At 48.0% G+C, this 21974-nt stretch overlaps 1 protein-coding gene across 1 annotated transcript in view; it reads right to left on the bottom strand.

The window, feature by feature from the left end:
* LOC126187756 (serine protease snake-like) overlaps positions 1-21974 on the bottom strand; it is a 198545-nt gene that overhangs the window by 41273 nt on the left and 135298 nt on the right. The window contains exon 4 of the mRNA XM_049929016.1: positions 9381-9496. Within this exon, the coding sequence (XP_049784973.1) occupies positions 9381-9496 (116 nt within the window). The remainder of the gene's footprint in view (positions 1-9380; positions 9497-21974) is intronic.

Here is a 21974-nt window from a genome sequence, read left to right as displayed (position 1 = left end):
TGTGCCATTCAACCAACGTATCTTCTAGGTACGACGTTCTTACGTTTGGGTACACTGTGCTTGTGTGTTCCTCGAGTGAATCGCGACTTATGTGTGACAGTACAGGCAGCAGCTCGTGAGCGGAAAATACACTCCTGGAAATTGAAATAAGAACACCGTGAATTCATTGTCCCAGGAAGGGGAAACTTTATTGACACATTCCTGGGGTCAGATACATCACATGATCACACTGACAGAACCACAGGCACATAGACACAGGCAACAGAGCATGCACAATGTCGGCAATAGTACAGTGTATATCCACCTTTCGCAGCAATGCAGGCTGCTATTCTCCCATGGAGACGATCGTAGAGATGCTGGATGTAGTCCTGTGGAACGGCTTGCCATGCCATTATGCCATTTCCACCTGGCGCCTCAGTTGGACCAGCGTTCGTGCTGGACGTGCAGACCGCGTGAGACGACGCTTCATCCAGTCCCAAACATGCTCAATGGAGGACAGATCCGGAGATCTTGCTGGCCAGGGTAGTTGACTTACACCTTCTAGAGCACGTTGGGTGGCACGGGACACATGCGAACGTGCATTGTCCTGTTGGAACAGCAAGTTCCCTTGCCGGTCTAGGAATGGTAGAACGATGGGTTCGATGACGGTTTGGATGTACCGTGCACTATTCAGTGTCCCCTCGACGATCACCAGTGGTGTACGGCCAGTGTAGGAGATCGCTCCCCACACCATGATGCCGGGTGTTGGCCCTGTGTGCCTCGGTCGTATGCAGTCCTGATTGTGGCGCTCACCTGCACGACGCCAAACACGCATACGACCATCATTGGCACCAAGGCAGAAGCGACTCTCATCGCTGAAGACGACACGTCTCCATTTGTCCCTCCATTCACACCTGTCGCGACACCACTGGAGGCGGGCTGCACGATGTTGGGGCATGAGCGGAAGACGGCCTAACGGTGTGCGGGACCGTAGCCCAGCTTCATGGAGACGGTTGCGAATGGTCCTCGCCGATACCCCAGGAGCAACAGTGTCCCTAATTTGCTGGGAAGTGGCGGTGCGGTCCCCTACGGCACTGCGTAGGATCCTACGGTCTTGGCGTGCATCCGTGCGTCGCTGCGGTCCGGTCCCAGGTCGACGGGCACGTGCACCTTCCGCCGACCTCTGGCGACAACATCGATGTACTGTGGAGACCTCACGCCCCACGTGTTGAGCAATTCGGCGGTACGTCCACCCGGCCTCCCGCATGCCCACTATACGCCCTCGCTCAAAGTCCGTCAACTGCACATACGGTTCACGTCCACGCTGTCGCGGCATGCTACCAGTGTTAAGGACTGCGATGGAGCTCCGTATGCCACGGCAAACTGGCTGACACTGACGGCGGCGGTGCACAAATGCTGCGCAGCTAGCGCCATTCGACGGCCAACACCGCGGTTCCTGGTGTGTCCGCTGTGCCGTGCGTGTGATCATTGCTTGTACAGCCCTCTCGCAGTGTCCGGAGCAAGTATGGTGGGTCTGACACACCGGTGTCAATGTGTTCTTTTTTCCATTTCCAGGAGTGTAGTATTTACCAGTGCAGAAAAAGCCAACATGCGTACGGTGTATGGAAAGTGCAGGAAGAATGCAATCCGTTCTTGTAAGCTTATGCGATAAGATAACCCAATATACGTCAACCATCTCGACAATTATTTATCAACCTCTTCAGCCAGTTACGTGAATGTGGTAGTGTAACACCTACACAACCTAACATACGGAACAAGTGACGACAGAAGAGGGGGAAATAAAGGTTCCTGCCGCTGTTGCAGTTGATCCACACATTAGCTCCCATGAAATCGCACGAGAAAGCGGCATGAGTTAGGAAATGGTCCTACCCATTCTCTATCGACATAGGTTCCACCCACTTCACATCTCTCTCCGTCAAGAGCTGCACGGAAACGATTATGACAATCGTGTTACCTTTTGTTCATGGGTATTAAGGCAGCACACTCTAGATGTATCATGTATCTTGTTTAGTGACGAAGTCACATTTACCAGTCATAGCCAGGTAAACCGCCGAAACATGCACTACTGGTCTGTTGACACTCCCCCCTGGCTTCGTCAGGTGGAACGTCAGCTTACATGTAGTGTAAACGTGTGGTGGGGGATAATGAACCATCAGCTGATAAACCCGTTTTTCATAGACGGAACACTAAACTTGCACAAGTATGGCAGCCTCCTAAAAGACCATCTTCCACAGTTGCTAGATGACGTTCCTTTTCACACTACGAGGAACCTCTGGTACCAACATGATAACTGTTCAGCCCACGTAGACTTTCTTTGTGTGGACGAAGCTGAAAGACGCTGTCTACAAGAACACGCCAACTCGACCTGATGATACACAACGACGTGTCTGCAGCCTGCTCGGACATGTCGTACTGCCCCTGCCGGTACTCATTAAGAACACAGTCTACAATGTTCAGTTGTCTCGTAACTGGTTAGCATCCACATAACTAGTGTATGCACCTGTATTGTTCTTCAGTGTTTATAATCACAGGTATTATACAAGTATCGCTGTGGGAACTAATCAAACTCCGATATCTCGTAAACGACTTGCACTACAATCTTGCAACAAACACTACTGGCATTCTTATTTACTCTACTTTTAGTTTGTTAGTATCAACAGGTATCGTTCGATTTAAAAAAAAATGCGTGTTTGTAAATTGGAAATTTGTGGTAAGGACTATGGGACCAAACTGCTGAGGTCGTCGGTCCCTAGGCTTACACACTAATTAAACTAATTTAAACTAACGTACGCTAAGGACCAAACACACACCCATGCCCGGAGGATGACTGCAACCTCCGACGGGAGGGAGCCGCACGAAACATGAGAAGACGCCCCCGCACGACTACCCCGCGCGGCTGTATTTTTGTAGAAAAATACGCTCTATAAGTATGATTACAACTGTTGATTGGCTAACAATACCAGTCCCTGACTTCCAATCCATTCTGTGAAAACCACATATCAACAGCACTTTCCACTTCCGCAGTATTTACGGTACACCCCGTGTATAGGTACGAACAGCGTCAAATGCTGAGCGATCACTATGAAGGATACAGTGATGCCACGCGCTTGTATCATACAGCAGACAGTCGTTTGACTGGGACCTCACTGTTGGCGTCCAATTTGACGGTTACTCGAATCGTGCACTATCGAGATTTGTGGGGTTTCTGGATGTGACGGTGGCCTGATGTTGGACCCTTCCGCGCGGCTGTTTCTTGAATAAATCACTCAATTTTTATGAAACTGTAATATTTGTTTGTCTGAACATGTTCATCACATCAACCGATTTCCGTCCTACTCGGATAAGTCCTTTGCGGTGAGGCGTCTTATATATTATATGGGGTGAGTGACATAAGACATAACATCTCTTTTATTTCGTGAATGATTACACATTTTGAAACGCAGTTTTCGACAAATATTAAAGCCTCGAGGGGCACGTATTTTTTTTCTTCGCTTGGTCAATGTTTTTAGCGCTGATACCAATGGAGATATTGAAGCCAGTACGTTGTTTAAAATACACTCCTGGAAATGGAAAAAAGAACACATTGACACCGGTGTGTCAGACCCACCATACTTGCACCGGACACTGCGAGAGGGCTGTACAAGCAATGATCACACGCACGGCACAGCGGACACACCAGGAACCGCGGTGTTGGCCGTCGAATGGCGCTAGCTGCGCAGCATTTGTGCACCGCCGCCGTCAGTGTCAGCCAGTTTGCCGTGGCATACGGAGCTCCATCGCAGTCTTTAACACTGGTAGCATGCCGCGACAGCGTGGACGTGAACCGTATGTGCAGTTGACGGACTTTGAGCGAGGGCGTATAGTGGGCATGCGGGAGGCCGGGTGGACGTACCGCCGAATTGCTCAACACGTGGGGCGTGAGGTCTCCACAGTACATCGATGTTGTCGCCAGTGGTCGGCGGAAGGTGCACGTGCCCGTCGACCTGGGACCGGACCGCAGCGACGCACGGATGCACGCCAAAACCGTAGGATCCTACGCAGTGCCGTAGGGGACCGCACCGCCACTTCCCAGCAAATTAGGGACACTGTTGCTCCTGGGCTATCGGCGAGGACCATTCGCAACCGTCTCCATGAAGCTGGGCTACGGTCCCGCACACCGTTAGGCCGTCTTCCGCTCACGCCCCAACATCGTGCAGCCCGCCTCCAGTGGTGTCGCGACAGGCATGAATGGAGGGACGAATGGAGACGTGTCGTCTTCATCGATGAGAGTCGCTTCTGCCTTGGTGCCAATGATGGTCGTATGCGTGTTTGGCGCCGTGCAGGTGAGCGCCACAATCAGGACTGCATACGACCGAGGCACACAGGGCCAACACCCGGCATCATGGTGTGGGGAGCGATCTCCTACACTGGCCGTACACCACTGGTGATCGTCGAGGGGACACTGAATAGTGCACGGTACATCCAAACCGTCATCGAACCCATCGTTCTACCATTCCTAGACCGGCAAGGGAACTTGCTGTTCCAACAGGACAATGCACGTCCGCATGTATCCCGTGCCGCCCAACGTGCTCTAGAAGGTGTAAGTCAGCTACCCTGGCCAGCAAGATCTCCGGATCTGTCCCCCATTGAGCATGTTTGGGACTGGATGAAGCGTCGTCTCACGCGGTCTGCACGTCCAGCACGAACGCTGGTCCAACTGAGGCGCCAGGTGGAAATGGCATGGCAAGCCGTTCCACAGGACTACATCCAGCATCTCTACGATCGTCTCCATGGGAGAATAGCAGCCTGCATTGCTGCGAAAGGTGGATATACAATGTACTAGTGCCGACATTGTGCATGCTCTGTTGCCTGTGTCTATGTGCCTGTGGTTCTGTCAGTGTGATCATGTGATGTATCTGACCCCAGGAATGTGTCAATAAAGTTTCCCCTTCCTGGGACAATGAATTCACAGTGTTCTTATTTCAATTTCCAGGAGTGTAGAACTGTATATTTTTTGTAACTGAATTCGATAGCTCTTGAGAAGACAATTACCTGATACTGCGTTTGTTAATGCTGACGTTGACACCAGTCGTAAAAAAATTCAAGTAATGTACTAGAACGGTGGCTAATTTTCCCAACCCCCACAAAAATTAAAAATATTAAGTGTCGTGTAATATTTTGTGTAATGTAGTATCTTGTATAGACACCTTTTATTAATCTGACACGTTCCACATCATTACGAAGTGTGGTATTCATTATCTATGGAACAAGTACTAATCTATCTGTGTATCTACACTACTGGCCATTAAAATTGTTACACCTAGAAGAAATGCAGATGATAAACGGGTATTCATTGGACAAATATATTATACTACAACTCACATGTGATTACATTTTCACGTAATTTGGTTGCATAGATCCTGAGAAATCAGTACCCAGAGCAACCACCTCTGGCCGTAATAACGGCCTTGATACGCCTGGGCATTGAGTCAAACAGAGCTTGGATGGTGTGTACAGGTACAGCTGCCCATGAAGCTTCAACACGATGCCACAGTTCATCTACAGTAGTGAGTGGCGTATTGTGACGAGCCAGTTGCTCGCCCACCTTTGACCAGACGTTTTCAATTGGCGAATGTACTGGCCAGGTCAGCAGTCGAACATTTTCTGTATCCAGAAAGGCCCGTACAAGACCTGCAACATGCGGTCGTGCACTATCCTGTTGAAATGTAGGGTTTCGCAGGGATCGAACGAAGGGTAGAGCCACGGGCCGCAACGCATCTGAAATTTAACGTCCACTGTTCAAAGTGCCGTCAATGCGAACAAGAGGTGACCGAGACGTGTAACCAATGGCACCCCATATCATCATGCCGGTTGATACGCCAGTATGGCGATGACGAATACACGCTTCCAGTGTGCGTTCACCGCGATGTCGCCAAACACGGATGCGACCATCATGAAGCAGTAAAAGAACCTAAATTCATATGAAAAAATGACGTTTTGCCATTCGTGCACCCAGGTTCGTCGTTGAGTACACCATCGTAGGCGCTCCTGTCTGTGATGCAGCGTCAAGGGTAACCGCAGCCGTGGTCTCCGAGCTGACAGTCCATGCTGCTGCAAACGGCGTCGAACTGCTCGTGCAGATGGTTGTTGTCTTGCAAACGTCTCCGTCTGTTGACACAGGGATCGAGACGTGGCTGCACGATGCGTTACAGCCATGCGGATAGGATACCTGTCATCTCGACTGCTAGTGATACGAGGCCGTTGGGATCCAGCACGACGTTCCGTATTACCCTCCTGAACCCACCGGTTCCGTATTCTGCTAACAGTCATTGGATCTCGACCAACGCGAGCAGCAATGTCGCCATACGATAAACCGCAATCGCGATAGGCTACAATCTGAACTTTATCAAAGTCGGAAACGTGATGGTACGCATTTCTCCTCCTTACACGAGGCACCACAACAGCGTTTCACCAACGCCGGTCAACTACTGTTTGTGTATGAGAAATCGGTTGGAAACTTTCCTCATGTCAGCACGTTGTAGGCGCCAACCTTGTGTGAATGCCCGTGAAAGCTAATCAATTGCATACCACTGCATCTTCTTCCTGTCGCTTAAATTTCGCGTCTGTAGCACGTCATCTTCGTGGTGTAGCAATTTTAATGGCCAGTAGTGTATCTAACATGGCAAACCATCAGGTCGTCCAGGCACGTCTGACGACGTCATTGAGGGAGTGAGACAGTGCTTCGTCGGCAGCGCTAAGAAGTCGACCCGGCGTGCATCTCGCGAACTGCAAATCCCACATACGACACTTTGGCGTGTGTTGACAAACCGTTTGCATTTGAAACAATACAGATTGACGATCGTGCAACTAATGAAAGACACGGATAAAATAGCTCCCAAGAATTTCTGTGCAGATATGCTAAGTCGATCACATGAAGATGAACATATCTTGGGCAAATTCGTCTTTTCTGACGAGTCGACTTTTCACTAAGTGGCAAGGTTAACACACATAACTGTAGGATTTGGGGCAGTGAAAATCCACATCAAACATTGCAACATCTTCGTGATAGCCGTAAATGGAACGTTTTTTTGCGCATTGAGCAAGAACAACGTGCACGGTCCCTTTTCTTCCCAGGGAGAACCATCAATGGGGTAGTGTGCCTGGATATGTTACAACAATTTTTGATACCACAAATCGATGAGGATGATCAAGAACGAAATTTTTACTTCATGCAAGATGGTACACCACCCCCCTACGTGGCTATCGTCCGGGATTTTCTCAGTGACCGCTTTCCAGGTCAATGGATTAGCCATGATGCTCCAGTTGCGTGGCCCCCACGTTCCCCAGAGCTGACAGCACTCGATTCTTTTTTTTTTTTTTGTGGGGGTCTTTCAAAGATATCGTGTTTGTACTTCCTGTGACGGCTTCTCTACCTGAACTCAGAGCGAGAATTTACGCCACCACTGAGCAAGTTACACCTACAATGCTACAGCGAATTAGGGAAGAAATTGACTTGTGATGGGACGTGTGTAGGATAACCAAAGGAAACTGTTGTGTCTAGACAAGACAGTCTAGACACAAGGCGAGGAAGCCGAAAGGGCACGCGCTTAATTCACGCAGGCTTGCGTTAAGTCTGAAACAGGATACGTAATGAATGCTATAAAGAAAAGTATGTAGCTGCTGGAATACTTAACTTTAATCCATCATTTGTATACAGCATTCTTGATGATCAAGTGAGACTCTCTCTAGAAATGGTTAATGGCGCCTTGATAGGTCGTAGCCATGGACTTAGCTGAAGGCTATTCTAACTATCTCTCGGCAACTGAGAGAAAGGGTTCGTCAGTGTAGTCGCTAGCAAAGTCGTCGTACAACTGGGACGAGTGCTAGTACGTCTCTCTAGACCTGCCGTGTGGTGGCGCTCGGTCTGCGATCACTGACAGTGGCGACACGCAGGTCCGACATGTACTAATGGACCGCAGCCGATTTAAAGCTACCACCTAGCAAGTGTGGTGTCTGGCGGTGACACCACAGAAACCACATAAAATCTCATTGATTTAAGATTCGAAACACAGCTCTATATCTTCTTTCAGTAAATTTATATGAATTCTTAGAACCGTAAAGTCCTTTCTGAAACACCCTGTACTTGTAAGCACACCCTAATACATCTAAGTGGCCCTCCGTGGAACGTTTCACGGCAGGCAGTGCGCAGTGGGACAGGTTACTGGCGTCAAGCCAACCGCTGGCGCTATTAATGAACCGCACCGAGTGTGGCAAGCACATCGTTAATTGGAAAGTTTTGGTCGCTTAGATGACCGGCAACTACTCTTTGACCTTATTATCAGGTAGTTTTTCTCCGCATTGTGGATCGTTTGTATTCTTCAAGTTGGTGGAGCATTATGTACAGGGTTATTACAAATGATTGAAGCGATTTCACAGCTCTACAATAACTTTATTATTTGAGATATTTTCACAATGCTTTGCACACACATACAAAAACTCAAAAAGTTTTTTTAGGCATTCACAAATGTTCGATATGTGCCCCTTTAGTGATTCGGCAGACATCAAGCCGATAATCAAGTTCCTCCCATACTCGGCGCAGCATGTCCCCATCAATGAGTTCGAAAGCATCGTTTATGCGAGCTCGCAGTTCTGGCACGTTTCTTTGTAGAGGAGGTTTAAACACTGAATCTTTCACATAATCCCCACAGAAAGAAATCGCATGGGGTTAAGTCGGAAGAGCGTGGAGGCCATGACACGGATTGCTGATCATGATCTCCATCACGACCGATCCATCGGTTTTCCAATCTCCTGTTTAAGAAATGACGAACATCATGATAGAAGTGCGGTGGAGCACCATCCTGTGGTACGTTTAGCTCCCTGCTTGCTTTATTCGTCGACTTCCGCGAGCTACGCGTGAAACTTGCCCGCACGCGTTCAACCGTTTCTTCGCTCACTGCAGGCCGACCCGTTGATTTCCCCTTACAGAGGCATCCAGAAGCTTTAACCTGCGCATACCATCGCCGAATGGAGTTAGCAGTTGGTGGATCTTTGTTGAACTTCGTCCTGAAGTGTCGTTGCACTGTTATGACTGACTGATGTGAGTGCATTTCAAGCACGACATACGCTTTCTCCGCTCCTGTCGCCATTTTGTCTCACTGCGCTCTCGAGCGCTCTGGCGGCAGAAACCTGAAGTGCGGCTTCAGCGGAACGAAACTTGATGAGTTTTTCTACGTATCTGTAGTGTGTCGTGACCATATGTCAATGAATGGAGCTACAGTGAATTTATGAAATCGCTTCAATCATTTGTAATAGCCCTGTGCACGTAACTGGCCCACCCTGAAACGCTTCACGACAGGGAAGGTGCAAGAGGCCGCTGGCGCCAGGCCGCTGGCGCCACTCACCAGACCCTGTTGGTGCAGCAGTGCGCGGCCGTCAGCACGAACTGCTGGCTGATGAGGGAGCCGCCGCACAGCCACGACGGCCGCTCCGACCCCCGCCGCAGATAACCCAGCGCCGCCTGCAACAGCACGCCGCACCACGCCGGCTGTCGTCACTCACCTCTCCTGCGCAGACTCCCAAGTCAGAGCGGCCACACAGCAACACTCGCAGGACCCGCGGTGTGCAACTCACTAAAACTGCAGCTTGCCGTGAACAATACAGTGTTTTTAACAACCACAACCGTGATTAAAATGTCTTCCAGGTGTCGTACCACGTCAGCGTATAAAATACTTTTATGTATTGACATCTTGGGTTGTCGGGTGTTCTGCCGGATATCAGCGTCGTACTTGCACGATATTTCGGTCTCGTAGCTCGTGGCCTTCATCAGGTGCTGGAGCGGGTTTGGTGGGCGCGGACCGCAGAGGGAACACCTAGAAACGCAGCGGACGGAAAACGGAGCAGCAACGCTCCAGCAGGTCGCAGGGAATGGGCGCGCACCACAGAGGAAGCGCCTGCAGCCGTTGGTGGAGTGGGAAGGCCGCAGGTATAAATACTGGACCAAGTCCACTCGAGGAGCAGTCTCAGGTCGCACCTGATGAAGGCCACGAGCTACGTGACCGGAATATCGTGCAAGTACGACGCTGGTATCCGGCAGAACACCCGACAACCCAAGATGTCATTAGATCGCCGGGAAAGCCTGAAGAGTTACACTTTATGTATTATTGAATATTCAAAGAACTGTGCATGAAGCCCGACCACCAGGCATTACATGCATTCACCAAAAATGATTGTGCATTGAGAATGGCTAGTTTCTAGCTGAAATCTAGATCTGCCAATAAAATTTCAAAAGGACGACGGATAGCTCAAATCTATTACTTACAAGTCAATATAACAGGCAATTCTGACGTTACGGCTAATAATGGAAGCAAGGCTAAAGAAAAATCAAGACACTTTCATAGGATTTGTCGACCTGGAAAAAGCGTTCGACAATATAAAATGGTGCAAGCTGTTCGAGATTCTCAAAAAAGTAGGGGTAAGCTATAGGGAGAGACGGGTCATATACAATATGTACGACAACCAAGAGGGAATAATAAGAGTGGACGATCAAGAACGGAGTGCTCGTATTAAGAAGGGTGTAAGACAAGGCTGTAGCCTTTCGCCCCCACTCTTCAATCTGTACATCGAGGAAGCAATGATGGAAATAAAAGAAAGGTTCAGGAGTGGAATTAAAATACAAGGTGAAGGGATATCAATGATACGATTCGCTGATGACATTGCTATCCTCAGTGAAAGTGAAGAAGAATTAAATGATCTGCTGAACGGAATGAACAGTCTAATGAGTACACAGTATGGTTTGAGAGTAAATCGGAGAAAGACGAAGGTAATGAGAAATAGTAGAAATGAGAACGGCGAGAAACTTAACATCGGGATTGATGGTCACGAAGTCAATAAAGTTAAGAATTCTGCTACCTAGACAGTACAGTAACTAATGACGGACGGAGCAAGGAGGACATCAAAAGCAGACTCGCTATGGCAACAAAGGCATTTCTGGCCAAGAGAAGTCTACTAATATCAAATACCGGCCTTAATTTGAGGAAGAAATTTCTGAGGATGTACGTCTGGAGTACAGCATTGTATGGTAGTGAAACATGGACTGTGGGAAAACCGGAACAGAAGAGAATCGAAGCATTTGAGATGTGGTGCTATAGACGAATGTTGAAAATTAGGTGGACTGATAAGGTAAGGAATGAGGAGGTTCTACGCAGAATCGGAGAGGAAAGGAATATGTGGAAAACACTGATAAGGAGAAGGGACAGGATGATAGGACATCTGCTAAGACATGAGGGAATGACTTCCATGGTACTAGAGGGAGCTGTAGAGGGCAAAAACTGTAGAGGAAGACAGAGATTGGAATACGTCAAGCAAATAATTGAGGACGTAGGTTGCAAGTGCTAGTGCTACTCTGAGATGAAGAGGTTAGCACAGGAAAGGAATTCGTGGCGGGTCGCATCAAACCAGTCAGTATACTGAAGTACAAAAAAAAAAAAAAAAAAAAAAAAGTCGCTGCGTGCAACAGCCTTCTGAATGGAAGGTAACCTGATATTTAACTTATTCTTTTCAATTTCGCCAATTTTTTTTCTTTTTTGCCATGTTCGCCACCCACCTTACATCGAGTTTCATGAAAAAGAAACAGTATTAAAATTTAATTTCCTGTGCGCTCTTCCATTTTTGTTTTTTGTTTTCAGGTAATACTTTTTGCTTGCACTTATCCACGGTGCTTGGACTAGATATGTGGCGATCTGTGGCAGCTGTGACGCCAGAGTACACTCAAGTGGTGCCGGCAGAGTACCGGAGCCAGCACGAGTGTTTCGAACTACACTTTTCAGCGTACGATGTTGAACACGTCGCTCTGCGGTGGGCCCCCCACCCCGTGTTCCCACGTTGACCGAACGGCATCGTCAATTACGACTGCAGTGGGCGCAGTATCGTCAGATTGGACCGTCAATCACTCGAAATCCGTTGCCTGGTCAGATTCAGATGAATCACGTTTCTCACTAAGACCAGGTTGATTGTCGCATGCGGATAGGGCGCGAACTCCTGCTCTGAACATCCGCTATACACCCCTGACGCAGGCTGCAGGCCGGGGGCGGGGGGTGGAGGGGAGGGACATTCAGATGGACCTCTACGGAACCTGTATTAGCGATCGAAGCCACCACGACAGCTTGGTGGACTGGTGGGTTGGTTTTTGGGAAAGAGAGCAAACAGCGAGGTCATCGGTCTCATCGGATTAGGGAAGGAAGTCGGCCGTGCCCTTTCAGAGGAACCATTCCTGGCATTTGCCTGGAGCGATTTAGGGAAATCACGGAAAACCTAAATCAGGATGGCCGGACGCGGGATTGAACCGTCGTCCTCCCGAATGCGAGTCCAGTGTGCTAGCCACTGCGCCACCTCGCTCGGCGCTGGGTGGACTACGTGAATATTATTGCAGACCGGCTGCAACCGTTCATGCTGCATGTACAGGGTGTTTCAAAAATGACCGGTATATTTGAAACGGCAATAAAAACTAAACGAGCAGCGATAGAAATACACCGTTTGTTGCAATATGCTTGCGACAACAGTACATTTTCAGGCAGACAAACTTTCGAAATTACAGTAGTTACAATTGTCAACAACACATGGCGCTGCGGTCTGGGAAACTCTATAGTACGATGTTTTCCACTTATCCACCATGTGTAGCAATAATATGGCGTAGTCTCTGAATGAAATTACCCGAAACCTTTGACAACGTGTCTGGCGGAATGGCTTCACATGCAGATGAGATGTGCTGCTTCAGCTGTTCAGTTGTTTCTGGATTCTGGCGGTACACCTGGTCTTTCAAGTGTCCCCACAGAAAGAAGTCACAGGGGTTCATGTCTGGCGAATAGGGAGGCCAATCTACGCCGCCTCCTGTATGTTTCGGATAGCCCAAAGCAATCACACGATCATCGAAATATTCATTCACGAAATTAAAGACGTCGGCCGTGCGATGTGGCCGGGCACCATCTTGCATAAACCACGAGGTGTTCGCAGTGTCGTCGAAGGCAGTTTGTACCGCCACAAATTCACGAAGAATGTCCAGATAGCGTGATGCAGTAATCGTTTCGGATCTGAAAAATGGGCCAATGATTCCTTTGGAAGAAATGGCGGCCCAGACCAGTACTTTTTGAGGATGCAGGGACGATGGGACTGCAACATGGGGCTTTTCGGTTCCCCATATGCGCCACTTCTGTTTATTGACGAAGCCGTCCAGGTAAAAATAAGCCCACATGGATATCGCCGTCATCAATCCTGTGCACTATATCGTTAGCGAATGTCTCTCGTGCAGCAATGGTAGCGGCGCTGAGGGGTTGCCGCGTTTGAATTTTGTATGGATAGAGGTGTAAACTCTGGCGCATGAGACGATACGTGGACGTTGGCGTCATTTGGACCGCAGCTGCAACACGGCGAACGGAAACCTGAGGCCGCTGTCGGATCACCTGCTGCACTAGCTGCGCGTTGCCCTCTGTGGTTGCCGTATGCGGACGCCCTACCTTTCCAGCACGTTCATCCGTCATGTTCCCAGTCCGTTGGAATTTTTCAAACAGATCCTTTATTGTATCGCTTTTCGGTCCTTTGGTTACATTAAACCTCCGTTGAAAACTTCGTCTTGCAACAATACTGTGTTCTAGGCGGTGGAATTCCAACACCAGAAAAATCCTCTGTTCTAAGGAATAAACCATGTTGTCCACAGCACACTTGCACGTTGTGAACAGCACACGCTTACAGCAGAAAGACGACGTACAGAATGGCGCACCCACAGACTGCGTTGTCTTCTGTATCTTTCACATCACTTGCAGCGCCATCTGTTGTTGAAAATTGTAACTACTGTAATTTCGAAAGTTTGTCCGCCTGAAAATGTACTGTTGTCCCAAGCATATTGCAACAAACGGTGTATTTCTATCGCTGCTCGTTTAGTTTTTATTGCCGTTTCAAATATACCGGTCATTTTTGAAACACCCTGTACTATGATGGCATCTTACAGCTTCCAGGACAGTTTCGAGAAGCATGATGGTGCAGTGAAATTAATGTCTTGGCCACGAAATTCCCGTGATCTGAACTCGCTGGAAGACGTTACGGGCGCTACGCAGCGCCAGCTCCGATCTCGGAAACCATCGGCCGCAATTGGCGGGAATTGCGTGACCGCGCGTCGGCACCTGCTGCCAGCGCGTACCTCCGCAAACCCAGGTACGAATCCATACCACGCAGGGTCGCTCCTTTGCTGCATTCCAGAGGCGTCCACTGTCTTTTTGGCACATCAGTATCGCAGCACGACTGAGACGGTGGGTTTCTGGCGCCAGGCGATATCGATTCTTACTTCCAACTTTGATCGTTGTCCCTGTGCCTTGTTCTATTTGCGTCTTTTTTTTTTCTTTATTGAATTTCAATCCCCCTGCTGGCAGCAGCTTAGTATGCCGCTCTTCAGCCTACAGATTTTGTGAGAAAGATCAAGAGAATAAATAATAAAAAACAGGCGATAAAATCGGAGACTTAAAGAGTAACATGGCGAAAAGAAATCGTGGAACTTAAAACAAAGAACAGAGGGATGATGATGCTAATAAAATACATACGAAGCAGGCAGGTAAAACAATAGACAGACAATTAAAAAACACGGCGACAGTCTGGATTCTGCTCGCAAAAGACATAAAATTCACACCTAGCGACAGCATGGTTTCTGTTCGCAACACGAGAAAGACGAACAACACCGTACAGTCACTGGAACACTGCACTAAAAAGTTGGCAAATGTGACAAACCACAGTCGAGAGCAGGTGGGGGGAAACTGGACAGATGATGGGAAAACAAAAAAGGGGGGAAAGGAGAGTAAAAGCGAAGGGGGGAACCGGGAAAGGAGCTGATGGAGGATGAGGACAGATGGGGGGCAGATGCGACAGGGAGTGGGGTAGGCAGAGGAGGGGAATACAAAAGGACTTGGGGGGGGGGAGAAGGGAGATAGGGAGAGGTTTAGTGGGGAGAAAGCAGGACGGAAGGGGGGAAGAGGGAGCCCAGGGAAAGGACAGAGGAAAGGAGGGGGAGTGAGGATCAGAGTTGACTGTTTGCGTCTTTGAGGCACGCTATTTACGGTGGCGCGCGTGCGCAAGTCGAGGAGAGTGGGTCTGCGCATGAACCGAGTCAGTCTGTGACGTGGCGTGCTTTCTATGTTGTCGTTGTGGGGAGTTGGTGACACCATGTCACGTGGCACGGCCGTATGCCGTGAGGACCAGTTGAGTTGGAGCAACGAAGAAGCGTGGGCCACTGCCGGGAAGTATTAAAGTTGTACTGACACGGCTGGCCACTGGCGACCAGGATTTGCTGATACCTCGAGAGCTATGTGGATGGATGGCGTGTGAATTTCACACGAAGAAGAAAAAAATTAATCGCCAAGCTTTCGTGGTGGGTTCCTCCTTCTACAGAGGGTGATTCAAAAAGAATACCACAACTTTGGGAATTTAAAACTCTGCAACGACAAAAGGCAGAGCTAAGCACTATCTGTCGGCGAATTAAGGGAGCTATAAAGTTTCATTTAGTTGTACATTTGTTCGCTTGAGGCGCTGTTGACTAGGCGCCAGCGTCAGTTGATGCTAAGATGGCGACCGCACAACAGAAATCGACGACAATTGTTCAGCGTGCATTTCGAACGAAGTATGGGGTATTAAACGTTGGTATAAACAGTTTACAGAGAATGGGTGTTTGTGCAAAGGGAAAAGTTCTGGACGGCCGAGAACGAATGATGAAAATGTAGCATGCATCCAGGAAGCATTTGTTCGCAGCCCAGGAAAATCGACTCGCAGAGCTAGCAGAGAGCTGCAAATTCCACAATCAACTGTATGGAGAGTCCTACGAAACCTGAACGTCAACTACCCGAGGCGATGGATCGGCCGCCAGGCAGCCCGTGACAGAGCACTTCATCACTGGCCTCCAAGAAGCCCTGACCTTACCCCCTGCGATTTTTTCTTATGGGGGTATGTTAAGGATATGGTCTTTCAGCCACCTCTCCCAGCCACCATTGATGATTTGAAACGAGAAATAACAGTAGCTATCCAAACTGTTACGCCTCATATGCTACAGAGAGTGTGGAACGAGTTGGAGTATCGGGTTGATATTGCTCGAGTGTCTGGAGGGGGCCATATTGAACATCTCTGAACTTGTTTTTGAGTGAAAAAAAAACCTTTTTAAATACTCTTTGTATTTAATACTCTTTTGATGTATAACAGAAGGTTATATTATGTTTCTTTCAGTAAATACACATTTTTAAAGTTGTGGTATTCTTTTTGAATCACCCTGTATATAGTGAATATTATTGCGTACTTAAGGACTGTTGCAGTTGCTCGTGCTAGTGGCCAGCAAAACATTCACTGCAGTGGTGGCGAGGCGATTTATGTTCTGGAACGGCCATGAAATTATGTTACTGAAGTGGCTAGAAATAGCGCCTCGCATTTGTAAGTTTGGATTTGGTGCTTAGTAGCACGCTGAACGTAGCTGGTTCACTTGAACGTCTCATTTCCTAATTTGTAGATTTAGAATTTTCTGCTTTTACGAATTAGTGGTAGTTGTTGTTTCTTAATAATTTCTTGTGCGTATTGAAGTGACATTAGTTCCCTATTCCAATTTCAAATACCTACCTCAAGGCTGATTGTCACGTTAGGTACTGCATGTTTGATTTATGTGGTGTCAGCCATCCAGCAAAGACAGAACCATACGTCATTGGGTGTGGACTGACACATCTTTTCACGTAGTATCTAGCTCTTTCTTTTTTTTTATCACAGGAAACTAAGCTCCTTAATTCTGTTCATTGGTTAACTTGTAATATGTTTATATTAAGGTATTGCTTTTCTAGTTATATATTTGTGTAGCTTGTATATACTACAGTGTGTCTGCTGCTCATGTTTTCCTGTTTTCAGAAACGTGTATAGTGGTCGACGCGAGCAAACCTCGCCCCCGAGCTTGCAGTGTGACGGAAATCTCAGGATTTGAACTCAGGGCCGTCCGGACCCCGTTAACACGCGATTTTTCTACTCTTGTTTTAGACAGAAGATTTCCTACTGCCCAAAGTTGAGTATAAGTTCACCCATTCGATCGTGTGTTTGTGAAATAGTAATAGATAACGTCTGCTCGCGTCCATCACATGTTCATCAAATTGACGTTTTGCTTAGTCTAGAATCTTCCGGACGTTGAGTGTAGTAGAATGCTAAGTGTAAACAGAACAATTAATAGTGCCCTTCAGGTCAGATAGCATCAAATTAATTTTACCTTTTCAGTAAGTGTAAAACTGAGTGAGAAAGGCGATAGCCGACATTGTAAACATTTAGTTATCTGTTGTTACCGGCACGTAAAGAGGCCGTTGTCACAAGTGTGACGGTTAATATTGTAAATACTAATTGTGGATAGGGCCCTGATATGCAAATTTTGTTAACTGATTATTACTGCTGATGAATTCATGTGTATGTGTAATCAATAAAGAAGTGTTGCAACTAGAAAACTAGTTGTGTTACTGGTATATAAGGTTAGAGTGTGCAATGACCATACCAACGACAATAAAGATTTTAGGAGCTTTGTCTTTATACAAAAATAGCTCACAGATAAAAATAATTGACAGAGGTGAAATAAGGGGTAAGTCACAATAAAAATACTGGTATCGATGACATATTGAAGTCTGAGCCCTCAGATTTCTGTTGTGATAGACACCGAGCCCTGTTCGTGGAACCTAAAGAAACTTTTTGTGGGGTCAATTCTAATAGAAGTAAGGATAAGAAAATACGCATTATAAGCACTGCTTACTATACGCGTGTTGTATCAGGGGTATAAATGGAGATATTTTTATTGGTGACTGAGGACAGTTTACTGAACAACATTACGTCAGTACTTACTTCATTTACAGACTAATAATTGCAGCTATTAGGAGTCATATGTTTTCAGGTCTGTTAGTACCTCCAAGTACATGTGACAAAAACAAGCCACTAATGCTTATTTTCCCCTGCGCAATGGGTCAGGTGTTGAAGTGTGGATGTGCGGAGGCAAAACGTTTAGTCTATATTGACAAGTGTCACTTATTGGTGCAATTACGACCTTGCAGAAAACGTCAGGCAGTAAATTATGTGACGTGATTACGGGAAGACAGGCACAGAGAAATAACCAAAAAAATTGTACAAATGGCTCTAAGCACTATGGGACTTAACATCTGAGGTCATCAGTCCCCTAGACTTAGAACTACGTAAACCTAACCAACCTAAGGACATCACATACATCCAATCCCGAGGCAGGATTCGAACCTGCGACCGCAGCAGCAGCGCGGTTCCAGACTGAAGCGCCTAGAACTGCTCTGCCACAGCGGCCGGCGAGAAATAACCAACTGGCACACTAAAGAAGGTACAGATTAAGGTACCAATGGTCACAGTATCTACCATTAAACCCCTAACACCGACGTAACCCACTTCTTAATCTAATTTCTTATACGCGGAGAAAAAAAAACAACTGGCACACTAAAGAAGGTACATATTAAGGCACCAGTGGTCACCGTATCTACCATTACAACCCTAACACCAAAGTAACCCACTTCTCAATGTAAATTAATTGCAGCATTACCTAACTATGTCACTTAGTGGTTAGCAAGCTGGACTTGCATTCAGTTGGACGACGAATCGAATCCCGTCTGGCAGTCCGAGTACAGACTTTCCACGATCTCCCCAGATCGCTCCAGGCAAATACCAGTATGGCCCTCTTCAAAGGGCATGGCCGATTTCCTTGCCCACCCTTCCCTAATCCGAGCGGCTGCTCCTCCTCTAATGACCTTGTTGTCGCCGGAACGTTGAACTCTATCTTCCTTTCTTTTTCCTTCGGGAGGACGACCGTTCAAATCCCCGTCCGTGGTTTCCCTAAACTGAACCCGCAACAACCAGGATGGTCCCACAATCACTGTCCTTGGTTTCCCGAAACGGAACAAACAACAACCAGGACAGTCTCTGAAAAGATGCAGTCTGACTTCCTTCTTGGTTCTTCCTAATCCGAGCCCCTGCATCGCTTCTAAAGGCCTCTTCCACCCGTCTCGTTTTGTTACTAAGACGCTCATCGCAGCGGTGGTACATTTTCTGTTTACCTCGCAGTAAAGCGCAGATGCAGGTCAGCAGCTTCCAAAAGCTCCTCATCGCTAGCAAAATACTGCATCCAAAAAACAGTTTCATGTGTAGGAAAAGATTTCAAATTTCCGAGGCATTGTGCAAAAGTCCGTCGTCATGCGGAAAAATCATGCCGGGACTTACCATGCCAGATTGTTGGATTTCAATTTGCGCTGAGGCCTCTTTGACATAGCGCTGTAGTGCTGAATCGGTTGTTGTGCCTCTATTTCTGAACTGAACCATAAGTACACCTTTAGTATCTTAAAAATTGTTACACACCTCTTCATTAGGTGGCATTTCACATTTGCGTGGTAAGATCTTCATCTGCGTGCAGTAGCAAGTACGTAACAACCGAGCCTATACTGTGGGTTTTAGGTCGTTGACGACTGTATACAACCGGTTACCTCCTTGCTTAATACACTCCAGGAAATTGAAATAAGACACCGTGAATTCATTGTCCCAGGAAGGGGAAACTTTATTTACGCATTCCTGGGGTCAGATACATCACATGATCACACTGACAGAACCACAGGCACATAGACACAGGCAACAGAGCATGCACAATGTCGGCACTAGTACAGTGTATATCCACCTTTCGCAGCAATGCAGGCTGCTATTCTCCCATGGAGACGATCGTAGAGATGCTGGATGTAGTCCTGTGGAACGGCTTGCCATGCAATTTCCACCTGGCGCCTCAGTTGGACCAGCGTTCGTGCTGGACGTGCAGACCGCGTGAGACGACGCTTCATCCAGTCCCAAACATGCTCAATGGGGGACAGATCCGGAGATCTTGCTGGCCAGGGTAGTTGACTTACACCTTCTAGAGCACGTTGGGTGGCACGGGATACATGCGGACGTCCTGTTGGAACAGCACGTTCCCTTGCTGGTCTAGGAATGGTAGAACGATGGGTTCGATGACGGTTTGGATGTACCGTGCACTATTCAGTGTCCCCTCGACGATCACCAGTGGTGTACGGCCAGTGTAGGAGATCGCTCCCCACACCATGATGCCGGGTGTTGGCCCTGTGTGCCTCGGTCGTATGCAGTCCTGATCGTGGCGCTCACCTGCACGGCGCCAAACACGCATACGACCATCATTGGCACCAAGGCAGAAGCGACTCTCATCGCTGAAGACGACACGTCTCCATTCGTCCCTCCATTCACGCCTGTCGCGACACCACTGGAGGCGGGCTGCACGATGTTGGGGCGTGAGCGGAAGACGGCCTAACGGTGTGCGGGACCGTAGCCCAGCTTCATGGAGACGGTTGCGAATGGTCCTCGCCGATACCCCAGGAGCAACAGTGTCCCTAATTTGCTGGGAAGTGGCGGTGCGGTCCCCTACGGCACTGCGTAGGATCCTACGGTCTTGGCGTGCATCCGTGCGTCGCTGCGGTCCGGTCCCAGGTCGACGGGCACGTGCACCTTCCGCCGACCACTGGCGACAACGTCGATGTACTGTGGAGACCTCACGCCCCACGTGTTGAGCAATTCGGCGGTACGTCCACCCGGCCTCCCGCATGCCCACTATACGCCCTCGCTCAAAGTCCGTCAACTGCACATACGGTTCACGTCCACGCTGTCGCGGCATGCTACCAGTGTTAAAGACTGCGATGGAGCTCCGTATGCCACAGCAAACTGGCTGACACTGACGGCGGCGGTGCACAAATGCTGCGCAGCTAGCGCCATTCGACGGCCAACACCGCGGTTCCTGGTGTGTCCGCTGTGCCGTGCGTGTGATCATTGCTTGTACATCCCTCTCGCAGTGTCCGGAGCAAGTATGGTGGGTCTGACACACCGGTGTCAATGTGTTCTTTTTTCCATTTCCAGGAGTGTATTTTCCTCTGGATAATTTCTTCTTCTTCAACGTTTGTATGGTTTTCCGCAATGCTGGATCTTTCTTCTGTTCAGCAACAATACCATTTAATGGAGTAGTGACTGAGATTCCATCCACACAGCTGTGTTCTGCTAAAGGATTCTTTGAAATGGTGTCCTTGGGTTTGCATTCCCATTTATATACCACTTTGATGTAATCCTGAAGCCTCAGTGCCTGTTTCACCAGTTGACCTGAAAGATCATTCAGGCTAGTCATCCAGAATAGGAATGGTGCTCCATTATATAGATGAATGATTTGTCAAATAAATGTGGGTGGAAATTGTTGATCGTTGTAGAATAGCTCATCTCGGACGTGGAGAGTACTATGGAGACATAGTACCTTGCTGAATTTGCACTTAGACTCCACCTATCCTATAACCATTAGTGTCAGTTTCAAGTTCTGTCTCAGCTTTCCTGCTATACAATAGCACTGGAGAATTTATTAGCGCCTCCTTATAAGGGAAGACCTTTCTTGCAATTTGTTCCAGGAAAATTTGGTTCGTGGTCGTGCAGTAGCGTTCTCGCTTCCCACGCACGGGTTCCCGGGTTCGATTCCCGGCGGCGTCAGGGATTTTCTCTGCCTCGTGATGACTGGGTGTTGTGTGATGTCCTGAGGTTAGTTAGGTTTAAGTAGTTCTATGTTCTAGGGGACTGATGACCATAGATGTTAAGTCCCATAGTGCTCAGAGCCCTTTGAACCATTTTTGAAAATTTGGCGCCACTATGCAATAGTTCTTGCTAGGGAGATGATGTTATCTACCGAATTATGGGTTGTTCAGCCGTCGACACCCAAAGTAAGAAGTGACTAATTGGTTGATAATCCCCACTGCTGATACGGTATTTTACCAAAGGCCTCCTATTCTGTGTTTTGCACTCCAGATTTGAAAGCAGCCGAGAACTGACACACAGTGGCTAATATTTGCCAATGTTGTTCTCTGGACAAACCATTTATTGGCATTTCGATAGTAGTTTCTTCCCCTCCTTGTTCAGCAGTGGTA

Source organism: Schistocerca cancellata, chromosome 5 (assembly GCF_023864275.1).
Source record: "Schistocerca cancellata isolate TAMUIC-IGC-003103 chromosome 5, iqSchCanc2.1, whole genome shotgun sequence".
In the NCBI taxonomy this organism is placed as follows: domain Eukaryota; kingdom Metazoa; phylum Arthropoda; class Insecta; order Orthoptera; family Acrididae; genus Schistocerca; species Schistocerca cancellata.
The sequence above is the reverse complement of the archived record's forward strand: the minus strand, read 5'-3'. Positions and strand labels throughout refer to the sequence as shown.